Genomic DNA, 12004 nt, shown 5'->3' with positions numbered 1-12004 from the left:
GACCTGGCAGGACATTTATTGGGCCTGCTGACGTCAGAACCACGCGGACGCACGGGCAGGAACAGGGAGGACACTGAGGCAGGTGTCATGGGCAGTACCCACCCAGACACTGGACAAGTTCACGGGGCACGTTCTAAAGAACAGAGACCCCAGGCCACCCTGGACCCTCCGATCCAGGACCTGGGGCCGCTGGAGGTCCAGGGAGGGCAGCACGTGAGGCCGTGAGACCCACAGGTCTGTCTCGGTGGCCGCCTGAGGCACGTGGACAGGGAGCCGGCCCTCCTCCTGGAACCACCGCTAGGCTCCGAGGGACAGAAAGCAGTCCCGGCTGGGCCGATAGGCACCAACTCGTGGCTTCAGGCAGCGTCCACCCCTGCCCCATCCGTTGACGGGACACGACCTTGGCCGATAAGGCCCGGAAGCCCATGCTTCAAGGATGCCCGTTTCTTGATGTACCCGATGAAGGTCGGGGGTGTGTGGAATGTTCTGTCGCCGAGAGGGCCTAGGGCCCCCCGGTCAGGGGTAGCTGAGGGGCACCCGCCGCCAGAGCCCCCCGCACAGGCAGTTCTTGATCCAGCGCTGTTCCCACTGCTTGACGGCCGTAGTCTTATTGGGTGACCTGAGCATGGTGACGCAGCCACACCTGGGGGCAGAGCCGGCAGGGTGAGGCGCGGGGGGTGGGGTGGGGCCTGCCCTCCGCCCTGCCGCTGGGCCTCTGCACGTGCTGCACCCCCACCGCCAGAGCGCCATTCCCGGAGCCGGCCGACACCGAGCTGGCTCCGCCACACCTCTGCGTCCCGGCTCAGCCCCGTGAGTGGCCACAGGTGTGGGGTTTTCGAGTCCCGGCCCGGCCGCTCCCCGGCAGCGTGACCCTGAGCGCCAGAACCTGCTCCCGGTCCCGGGGTTGTGTGGCGGCAAGTGGGGCCGCGTCTGCAAAGCGCCCGGCCTTCGTTTCCGCACCCGCCGGGTGACAGAGAGCTCCCCCGGGGCAAGCTCGGGCTGCGGGCACAGCTCGCCACCGATGCCCCAGGAGAGGGTGCTCAGGACCCCTCAAGGCGGCCGCGGCCCTCGCTGGGAGGCGCGCCCACGACCCATGTTCACAGGCAGGGAAACAGGCTCGTGGCAGGAAGCCACCGGCCCCGGGGCAGGGCTGAGGGCGGGCGCTCACCGGGTACAGGCCTTGCACTCCTCCGTGGGGTAGGCTCCCAGGTGCAGCCTTCGCAGGTGGTCGATCTTGGGCTGGCCCGGCGCCCTGGCGGACGAGAGGGGACACGTGAGGCGCGCACACACCAGACACGGGTCATCTCTGACGCGTGCCCTCTGCCCGCACACTCAACGGCGCCAGAAAGCTCTGGAAGCCACCGAGAACCCGCGGGGAGGGGCCGAGAACTGCATCTGAATGTTTCCAAAACAACACATTCTAAATCTCGTTGTGATCGACCTCCTCTTCTCTTATTAAAGTTTTTCCCGAAACCCAAACCCAAATGAGTCAGGCGGCCCCTCCCACGGCAACACAAGAAGGAATGCCCGAAGCATTACACCCAAAGGGGGCCCCCGGGTGCTGACTTTCCTCCTTTGGCTCATCTGCGATTTCTGAAATTTCCACCCAAAGTAATGGACCTCGCGGAGGATTCGCGGGTCTCTCTTCACCACGTGAGCGTCCAAAACGGGGAAGCACCTTGTGCGACCTGGGGTCAGTGACCGCACCTTTCTCGCCTGAAAAGTGGGGACAAACCCCTGCCCCGTGGTGCTGCTGCACAGCGAGGCCTCACACGGGAGTCTACGCTAGGGTGACTGCCCCCTTACGGGGGCAGAGGCCGCAGCCCGAGTCCTCAAGGTCAAGCACACGGCACTCCACGCAGGGGTGACGCGCCAGACGGAGGGCAGGACACGGCCGAGCGCAAAGATGGAGAAAGGCGGCGGGGGAGTCGGGGACCGAGCGGGGCGTCTCTCGGGGACGGCGTTCAGGCGGAGCCCCGAAGGCGGCACCAGCACGGCGCACGCGCAGGCGGCGAGGCGGAGCCGGGCACACACCTGCTGAGGCCGTCGGGCTGTGCGGCGGCGCAGGTAGGCAGGGCGGGGGCCTTGCCGAACTGCAGGCGCAGAGGCTGCTTGGGCTGCAGGCGGCTGACAAGGCCGTCGCTGACGGGCAGCCAGTCCAGGCTGGGAATGAGCAGCTGGCTGGGCAGCAGGCAGCACTCGTCGACGAGCGCCTCGTCCGGCTCACTCGTGGGGCCCTCGTCACGGCCTGCGGGGAGGGGACCGTGGGGATGTTGCGCTGGGCGGCCCTGCCCGGAGCGCTGCCTGCTGGGGGCGGGGCACCGAGGCCTCCTTGGAGCTCGGAGCAGCGGTCCAGGGCTCAGGCCCCAGCTCTACCCTGACCTCCCGAGCGTCAGAACCCACTTATTCGTTTAACAAGTACACAGGGAGCGCTGGGTGTCCTTCCGAGAACAGGGCCTGCCGCAAACACGCGACCCGGTGACACAAGACAAGCAAACGGGCGCAGACGTTTAGCGAGCACCTGTGCTGGGCGCTGGGGACCACGACCGTTTAAGCTGGGGGAGCCCGCATTTGGGGAGTGGGGCGTCTCAGCCAGGACTCGTATTTTGATGGGGGGACGAAAGCCGAGGGCTGGCGTCTTACAGCAGATCCAGAGCTTGGTGAGCAGGCGGAAGAGCAGGGACATGCTGTCTTGGGTGTCTGAGGTGGCCGTGTACACGGGCAAGCAGCTGGGCTTTAGCAGGCCCCAGATCCGGATGACGACCATCAGCTCCCGCAGCATGCCCAGCGAGGTGCCGTCCCGCAGGAAGCTGTGTCCCGGCCGCAGCGGGGAGCCCTGTGGGGGAGGCACCCGGGCCACAGGCCTAAGCGCGTGCGGCATCCCAGGACCCCGGTGTGCGGGGAGATGGGCCGGCTTCCCTCGCACAGGCCGGGGGAGCCCCGGGCACCGGCCCCCGGCTTTTCTGACGTGCAACGGACGGCTCCGGCTCCTGGACGCCATGCAGTGCCAGCAAGGGAGGGGAAGCGCCCCCCCTCCCCCCCCCCCCCCCCGCAGGTAATGCGTGCGGGGGCGGGGACGCGGCCCGCGGGGAGGGGCCGCGCACCTGGTTGGGCAGACTGGCCAGCAAGTAGAGCACGAAGTCGCCCACCCACTGCAGCAGCTGCTGGAGCGCCTGCAGTGTGTTCATGTCCAGGACGAACTCTTCCGTCTTGAGGTTGATCATGACCTTGTCGATGTCTGGGAGGAGACGGGAGGTCAGGCGCCCCCCGGCCTCACGGTTCACGCACCTGGGGGCCGCGCCGAGCCCGGCAGCACCCACTGCGAGAGCCGGGCCCTGGGTCAGAGCGGCTCCTTTCCAGCCCCGCCCCCCCCCCCCCCCTCCAGGCCTGGCCCGGCCGATGCTCCCCTGGGGCGAGCCCGGTGGGGGCCGGGGCGGCACCCACCGGCGTCCGTGATCTTGGCGCAGACCTCGGTCAGCCGGTCGCCGGGGCTCTTGTCGGGCGTGTTGAGGAAGTGTGGGCGCAGGAGGGACTTGAGCGTGGAGCTGACGGCCACGAGGAAGAGCTTGGCGTGGTAGTCGCACACGCGGGCCACCGTGCAGGGCGACAGCTTGCACAGCGAGGCCTTCATGGCCAGGATCCGGGTGGACAGGACCTGGGCGGGCAGGTGGCGTGAGCCGGCGGCCCCCGAGGGGCCCGGAAGCGGCGCCCTCCCCCTCCCCCCCCCGCGGGGCGGGGCCGCAAGTGCGAGGGGCGGGGCGAGGGGCACCCCCCCCCCCCCAAAGAGGCCCTCCACCTGCTGCAGGGCGGCGTTCTGGCGCGTGTACTCCTCATGCAGCCTCTCCACCAGGCTCTGCACCATGGCGGGCTGCACGTGCAGGAGGGTGTCCCACCAGTCGTAGCCGGTCACCATGCAGTACTCCAGCAGGAAGAGCAAGTGCCGCAGGGCCAGGCTCACGTCCAGCGCGTGGCCCATGGAGGGCGAGATGCGGAGCATGCTCAGCTGCAGGGAAGGACGGGGCGGGGAGCGCTGCGGGACCCCGCACCCCCTCCCCGGGCCGCAGGCGCTGTGTCTGCGCTGCGGCGGCGGCACCTCCGAGGCCCCGCCACACCCGCTCGGGGCTTCTGGGGGACCGGCCTGTCACCAGGCTGCGTGGCCGGCGCGGATCCACTCGAGGGCCGCGGGGGTCTCCGCAGAGACACAGACCCTGTTCTCCAGAAGCGGAACGCCTCACGCCAGGCCAGGCCCGTCTCCTGGAGACCCCAAGGGCGGAGCAAACGAGCAAGGGATTCGCTCACGAGTCAGGAGTCGCAAAGTGAATGCAGAAGCCGGTTTCCTAGTCAGCACGGGAGGCGGGGCGATGGGCGGGCACGGCCACAGGGTGAGCGCACACAGCTCGCCCCTTCCTCCAGGCCCCCTTCCTCCAGGCCGAGGCCAAGTCCCTCCGGGAACAAGGACACCCGCTGAGCACCCGCTACCCTTACGCTTACATGCTTCACCGCACTTGATTCCAGAAATCCTACACGAACAGCAACCACCCCAACGGCTCCTGCTGAGCACCTACTAGGCGCCACAGACAACGCCGCAGGAGCTTTGATTAGACCTCAGAGGCCACGGCCTCGGGCCGGGGAGCAGCAGGGAGGCGGCTCTGAAGCTTACCTTCCCGTGGTTGTCAATGCCGACCAGGGCCAGAGACGTCCAGGAGAGCTGCATGGCCTTGAAGTGGACGGCGGGGCCGGTGGTTCGCGGGCGCTTGATGGCCGGCTCGTCCGCGGAGCGCGGGGCCGCAGAACTGTAGAAGACGGCCATGCTCTGCAGCGACAGCCGGTGCACGATGTGGACGCTGCCGTCGTGAAAGGCCAGGGCCAGCCCTACAGGCCAGAGCACAGGCCGCTCAGCCGCCTGGGGGCCCGCCCAGCTCCCCACGGTGGGAAGGGGCCGCCCAGGGGAGAGGCGTGGCCCCAGGCCACCCACAGCCCACCAGCCGTCCCCCACAGCCAGCCGCTTTCCCCGCATCCTTTGCCAACAGCCCCAGGTTCGGGCTACGCCCCACCTCCTCCCCAAGGTGTGGCTGACGGGAGCAAATGGGTCCCTTCCAGGGAGACGGTGGGAGGGGACGGTGAATGCAAAGGCCCCGGGGCCCAGGAGCAGACAGGGGCCTCGAGGGGAGGATGGGGGGTGGGGAGGCCTAACCCCCACGACCAGTGGGCCCAGTGGGCGGCAGGGTTAGGGCTCACGTTGAGTCCTGACTCACTTGAGGTCAGGGACACCTGCCACTGAGCCCAGGACCGACACCTGAGGCGCCATAACAGAGCGCTGCCTACCTAAAAAGTCTGCCCCAAGTTCCCAACCTTGTCCTTACTGGTCGCTAACAGCCCTTTATGCACGCAGTGTTCCGTTAGCCAGTCTCACGGCCTGGGAGCGTGTGGGATCCCGGAAGCGGGGCCGCCTGGCGGACAGGGGCGGGCCCCACGGCCCTCAGACTTGAGCCCCGGGCTCAGAGCCCACCGCCCCCAGGGGCTCGCGCCAGCTGTACCGAGGCCGGGGTAGAACTGGGTGTCGCTGGCCACCTTCAGGTCAGTGTTGGTGAGCGAGATGGGCAGCTTAGGCAGCGCCACGGCAGACACGCGGTCCAGGTCGTTGGTGGCCGACAAGATCCGCCACTTGAGAATCATGGGCTGTTTGTCACCAACTGAAAAGGGGGCCGGGGGAACGGGAAAACAACAACAGAATGAGAAATGCCATACGGCGGACCCCCGCCGGGGACGCCAGGCACGGCCGCCCCAGCACCCCCGTCTCCGGCCCTGCGCTGGGGACCCGGCCCCGCTCCGTCCCTCAAAGCACTCCATAGCCCAGGCAGCGGAACGGTCCACGGCAGGCACGTGACACACGTGGACCACCAGTCCTGCCCTGGGACCTCGCCCGACCAGGAGGCCACAGGCAGTGGGAGGGAGGCCGCCGTGACCCTAGCTGAAGCTGGAGCAGAGAAGCACGGTGCACCCCACTCCCGGCCACCACAAGCCCTGGCGACACAGCCAGCTCACGGTGCGTTTTCTGGTGACAGGACAGGTCCTGAGCGGAGCCCAGCTCGGCCCGCCTGCTAAGGCTTGAGCCGGACGGTCAAGGGGCCACAGATCCGTGCCCCCTGCACCCACACCCCCCAGCAACAGGCAGAGTGGTTTCCGGGAGTCCCGGCGTGGCTAGAGGGCGCGGGCCAACATGACGCGAGAGGAGACACAGGGTGCATTTGCCGGGACGTGTCTGGGCAAGCCTGCAGGGACACGCGGCCATGGGGGGCGATCAGCACGGCCCACGCTGCCGGGAGGTGACGGCAGGCACACAAACCAGGTAGGAGCGGCGGAGACGGCGCCCCCCCCAGAGCCGCGCGGGGCCACGGCCGTGAGCCAAGTTGAGCTGGTTGTTACACGGCACAACCAACCGTCAAACAGCGTCTCCCAGCCGCCCACCTGTCTCGAGAGCTCGGCTCTGATCGGCTTGCCACAGCTCATAAACCTGCCGCAGACCCGAGCCCCCCAGGGGAAACTGAGGCCCAGGGAGCACTGAGACGGCCTGAGGCCAGAGTGTAATTTCGCATCTAACAAGGATGACGTCCAGACAGCACCCGCGGGCCAGTGGTCACACCGAGCACTGCACAAATGCTACACGATGGCTGTGGCCAGGCTGGCCCTGGGGCTGGTCACCCACTGCACTGGGGCATAGGGACCGTGCAGACCTGTGTGGCCCTGCCCGCCACACACGGTCATGCCGGCCGCCAGCTACGAGCTCACTCAGGACGCGGGGTCCGGGGAAGGTGCTTCGTGCTAACCACTGGGCCCCCGCAGCGGGCAGCTTCTGTAACCATCCCGTGGCCCCCGAGGGGGGGCAGGAGCTGTGGGGCCTCTTGACATGGCTTCATTCGTAGTTCCCGCTTGGCACCCTCCCGAGCAGCCAACCGCTCCAGGGTCCATTAGCGCTAATCAGCAGAGAGCCCGGCTCTCATCAGCTGCAAATGCTATTTGTGGACCCCGGGGGGCCTTGGTCCCCTCTGAGCTCCGGCGGTGAAAATCAAGTGGCTTTTCCGACTTTGCAGTCATTAAAGGCTGGGCCAGCACGTCCCGAGCTCTGTCGGGGAGCGGGCACGGTCTTCAGGGAGGCTGGCACCATCTGGAGCCACCGGGGGCTCCACATTGAGTGCAGGGACAGGGGAGGGGGAGGTGAGCCATTGGGTACGTCCTGGGGAAACTCCGTCACCCCTCTGGGTCTGTTTCCTCACCGTAAACCAGGGTTTCTGGAGGGTTCTGTTTTTAGGATTAAGTGCCCTCTGTGGCCCAGGGGACTGTGTGTACCCCCAGCCCTGCCGCACCGCCTGCTTGCTCCCCTTTGCTCAGCCCGCTCTAGCTCCTGCCTCATGCCCCAGGACCTTTGCACCACAGCTCCCTCAAGCAGGCACATGCTCCCCGCAGGAGGTGTGAGAGTGAGGCAGTCAGGCGACCCGCCTGTGGGATGACCGGGTAGGACCTCGCCTCTCTGAGCCCCGGGTCAGGTGGCTGTCTGGGACAGGAGCGAAGAGGCTGCATCGGCAGGGGTGAAGAGGGTGGGGCAGGCTGACACGGCCTGGCTGCTCGGAGCAGCTCCCTCACGCTGCCCCGGGAACGGGGAGACTCACCCACAGGCGAGATCTGCTGGAAGACGTTGTTCACGGGAAGCCCCTCCTTCCGCAGAGACCAACATTCCACGATGCTGCTCGTCTGGCTGGACGCACACAGGAGCACCTGCGGAGGTGGCCGCTGGTCAGCAGTGTGGAGCCGGAATGGCGGATTTCCCCCAGGGGAGAGCAAGGGGGAAGCTTCACGAAGCCGGGGCCTTACACTGGAACCCGGGGTGACCGCTGGACAACTACCCCAGAGACGTCCCTGTCCTGGTCCCGGGACCCGCAGGCTGTGGGGCCCGGCGTCCTCACGAGGTCCCCACGAGGGTGGGGCAAAGGGTCAGAGGCAGAGAGCCGGGCGGACCCCACGCTGCTGGCCGTGAGGATGAGGAGGGGCCGCGAGCCCAGGATGGGGCGCCTCGGGAAGCCGGAAGAGGGGGACACAGGGCTCCCTGGGGCCCCGGGGGGGGGGGTGTTAGCCCCACGTCCGACCCCGGACCCCAGAACTCGCGGGGAGGAGCGTGCGGCCAGGGGAGCGGGCCCGGGGCAGGACTCACCTGCTCCGACATGTCACGGGCCAGGAACTTGAGGTGGGTGATGGCAGGGAACTTGTCCTTGCGGTTGAGGTCGGTGGTGCAGCGCATGAACAGCGAGGGCAGGATCTCGGTGTCGATGCGGCACTTGTCGCTGACCACGCTCACGCACACCTTGTAGAACTGCACGGGGGAGGCGCTGCTGCCGTCCGCGGTGGCCACCACGATGTTGCCGCCGCCCGTGAAGGCGATGTCCGCCAGGGCCACGCGGCCGCGCAGCCGGCACAGACTCTCCGTTGACGTCAGCACCTGCCCGCTGGGCTTGAGCAGGGACACGGTGACCAGGCCGCTGACTGTCACCGCGATCCAGCCCTCCATTGGCTTGCCGCCGAACAGCGTGAGGGATGGCGAGAATTTGACGCGGGAGAACTTCTCGCCGAAGCTGGAGGCGCCCGACTGTGGGGGGAGAAGGGAGCACGGGGTCTGCTTACTGCCGATGCTGGACCCAGCTGAGGACGTCAGCTACAGATGGCCCGCCCAGACTTTAGGGGTCTGCCCTTTGTGACCTGACAACCCCCCCTTGGGGTGCAGAAAGAGGAATTCTGGGGTGCACTGGATTCTGAGAACAGCTGTCAGTTAAATGAACGGTTCACTGAGGATACCAGCCACCAGCTGAATGGAAGGTTCATTAAGGACAGCAGCCATCAGTTAAATGGGGGCTCACAGAAAACACAGGTGCTGACAGCCTGATTGAAGGCATGAATCGGGCGAGTTGGGCCTGGACTAGAAAAACCAAAGAGTGCTGGTGGCGGGAGAGGAGGAGCCAGATGGCGGGGGGACAGGCAGGGTGCACGGTCTCACCTACTGCAATGGCACCGGCTTGCTCGGGTGAACACCCACCTTTTCCACGTGCAATGCCAGCTTCACCCCATTGTGCAGCCAGGACAGCGCCACGATGGGGTCCCCCTCCACCAAGCTGCCCACAGAGCTCTCCCAGCTGTTGGCCAGGTGGTCAGCCATGCTCCAGCACTTGATCTGCCCGTCAGCATCAGCCGACAGGAGCCGGGAGCCTGTGGACCACAAACCCACACTGCAAACCCTCAGGGTGCACAGGGGCAGCGATTCCAGTGCGTTCAGGGCCTGGGAGGAGCAAGCTGGTGGAGGCTGAGCAGGGGAGTGGCATAAGGTGTGTTCGCGGGGACGTGACAATTGTAACACATTGAGGGTTCGAGTCCCAGCTGTGAACTCTGGGGACGTGACCAGGAAGAGAGAGTGTGTTACCCTGAGATTCAGGATCGAGGGAGAGCATCGCTATCCCCCTCAGTCATGTAGAACCACCCATGTCCAGGCCGGGCCTCACCTGACTGGTCCCACTCCAGGCAGGTGATGGCCTCGCTGTGCTCTGAGTTGACGGAGTGCACATCCCAGGGGTGTTCCGTATCCAGGATGTGGATCATGCGGGTGAGGTCTGCGGGGACAGCACACAGCACAGCAGCGGTAACAACCAGGAAGCTACGACAACCCCGGGAGGGGTCAGGGATGAATCCAGCGACCATGCCACCCACGGGGGAGTCAGGGGCGTCTGCTGCTGACCACACAGACAGCCTCCACACAGGTGCTATGGAGGAAGAGGCTTCTGTGTTCCCTTGGAAACCAAAGCAGGCCTGAACCTGGCCACGGTGTTTTTACAAGAGACACAGAAAATAGAACAGGGAGAAAATGATCCCCAAAGGCTAATGATGGGCATCTCTCCATGGTCTCTTCCCCTTTAAATTTCTCTGCTTTTCTATTTTTTTCCTAATACATATTACCCAGACGGTAAAGGGAAAACAGCCCCCAACTAAGTACCTTAGACGTTTTCAAATGCAAGATAGTAACATGGACGGTCTGGAAGCCTTAGTGGACCCCGCTCCCCTTGCCCCATTGCATCCCTCGGGGGTGATTCCAGCACCAGGTATGGGGAGCACAGCATCTGGCCTCTGCACACCTGCGAGCCTGGCGTCCTCACTACCCCGTTATGGATGAGAAAACCCTGAGAGGGCCCACATGGGTGAGGGGCAGCTCCCAGGCAGGCCTGGAGACCCAAAGTTCCCCCACAGGGACACACAGGAGCGGGGCTGGGGTCAAGGAGGCACACACCTTGGTCATCATTTCGAAGGTCGGTGGTGAAGGCAATGAGGTTACGGCAGGACCAGGCACAGGCCAGGGGCACCGACGGACAGTGGGTACTCTTGGGCCATCTCTCCCACTCGCAGACGTAAGCCAGATCCATTGTGCCCACAGGCCACAGGTCACACCCTGAGGACAGTCACCAGCTCCTGGGGCTGGGGGGGGGGGGGGGGAGACTGGCTCATCAGTGACATTCACTGAGTGCCTGCAGGATGCCGAGCTCCACACTGGACACCCGGTTCCCACAGGGAATGAAAGGAACCCAACCGATTCTCTACGATTCCCTGCCCTTGGGTCTCACGTGCTGTGTGACTGAAGCTGAATTTTAAACGGGGACGGGGAGGTCTCATCAGGGAGACAACATCAAAGCAGAGGTGTGAGGGAGCAAGACACACGATGTCTGGGGGAAGGTGGAGGGGACAGCAAACGCAAAGGCCCAGAGGCTGGACGGAGCCTGGGGTGTTCAAGGAGTGGCCAAGCAGCCCAGGCAGCTAGAGCAGATGAGTGAAAGGGAAGGGGGCCAGAGGTGATGAGGGTGGGTGGTGGGGACGCTGGAGGCCTTCACCCTAGTGGGGTGCCGTGGAGCCCGGGGAGAGCGATGAACTATTTACATTTGCGCAGGACCCCTCGGGCGGGCTGGAGTGCACCACCAGGGGTGGGGCGGAGGGGAGTGCACTGGTCCCTGTAGGCAGCAATAAAGGCAGTGGGAAGCGCATGCAGAGGTCGGGCCCGGGTCCATCCTGGGGGAAGAGGTAGGAAACCCCACCCAGCGGAGGCAGAAAGTCGTGCCCCGGGCGGGACTTGCTGAGCCCCGCAATGCCAACGCTCTACGCGCAGGCACCGATTACAGGTTACTCCTTCTTCCACAGAAGTGCCATCAGCTCCCTTTCTCTGAGTCATGACCCCCAGGTCCCGCTACGTCCTCGAGCCCAGACCAGGGACACCAAGGCCCCTCCCACAAGCCCCCCGCAAGTCTTTTAAGTTCTGCCCTCAAAGCCCCGGTCCCCATCCCCTACAATCTTTCCTTTCCAGAATCCCCTCCCAGTTTACTCCTTGAGCCCCCGAGCCCGGCCTAAGCTCTCAGACTCCACCCCAGGGACCCCAAACCCTTCACCTGCCAGGTGTTCACGGGGCCCTCCTGGTCCCACCGCCAAATCCCCCATTATCCTCGAGCCTCACCCCCAGCCCGGGCCAGACCCCCAGTTAGTCCCCGGCTCCACGCAAGTTTCTGCCACAACCCCCAGACCCCGCCCAGCGACCCCCGCCAGCCGCGCACCCTCTGACCCCGCAGGCCCCGCCCCGGGCCCGCGGGTCCCCGCCTCCTCCGGGCTGCGTTCCCACCCTCCCCGGCCGCGGGCGCCGAGCGGACGCTGGCTGTCCCCTGCGGGCCCCGCAGCCCCGCGCTCACCAGGCCGGCCCAGGCGCCAAGCTGAGCAGGCGGCCGCGGCCCCGAGTCTCTCTAGCTCCCCGGTTCCGGCGCCGCCATCTTCCCCGGGACCAACGAGTCGCCCGCGCAGCGCGGCCGCTTCCCAGAGGCTTCTGGGACGGCGGCGACTCCGCCCCTCTTCCGGGATATTTGCATATGGGACTTTACAGCGTCCCAGCAGCCACCTGAGTTATATTTGGTGGAACAATGAACACTTCCTCAGTTTC

General features: G+C 66.0%; 1 protein-coding gene across 2 annotated transcripts; it reads right to left on the bottom strand.

Annotated features, from left to right (window-relative positions):
• On the bottom strand, positions 1-11906 carry MED16 (mediator complex subunit 16). 2 transcript variants are annotated; one of them, XM_027049403.2, is made up of 15 exons: positions 11760-11906; positions 10322-10506; positions 9543-9650; positions 9083-9252; positions 8207-8638; positions 7668-7773; positions 5538-5693; positions 4661-4872; positions 3797-4003; positions 3445-3655; positions 3105-3238; positions 2644-2836; positions 2035-2248; positions 1169-1252; positions 1-643 (listed from the first exon to the last, which is right to left on the bottom strand). In XM_027049403.2, the coding sequence occupies exons 2-15, from the start codon at positions 10452-10454 to the stop codon at positions 517-519; spliced, it is 2487 nt and encodes an 828-aa protein (XP_026905204.1). In that variant the 5' UTR covers positions 10455-10506; positions 11760-11906; the 3' UTR covers positions 1-516. The 2 variants fall into 2 exon arrangements, with proteins under 2 accessions (XP_026905204.1, XP_053076235.1); XM_053220260.1 differs by lacking the exon at positions 11760-11906 and adding an exon at positions 11531-11613.
• Between the last annotated feature and the right edge of the window lie 98 nt (positions 11907-12004).

This window comes from Acinonyx jubatus, chromosome A2, assembly GCF_027475565.1.
Source record: "Acinonyx jubatus isolate Ajub_Pintada_27869175 chromosome A2, VMU_Ajub_asm_v1.0, whole genome shotgun sequence".
NCBI lineage: Eukaryota > Metazoa > Chordata > Mammalia > Carnivora > Felidae > Acinonyx > Acinonyx jubatus.
The sequence above is the reverse complement of the archived record's forward strand: the minus strand, read 5'-3'. Positions and strand labels throughout refer to the sequence as shown.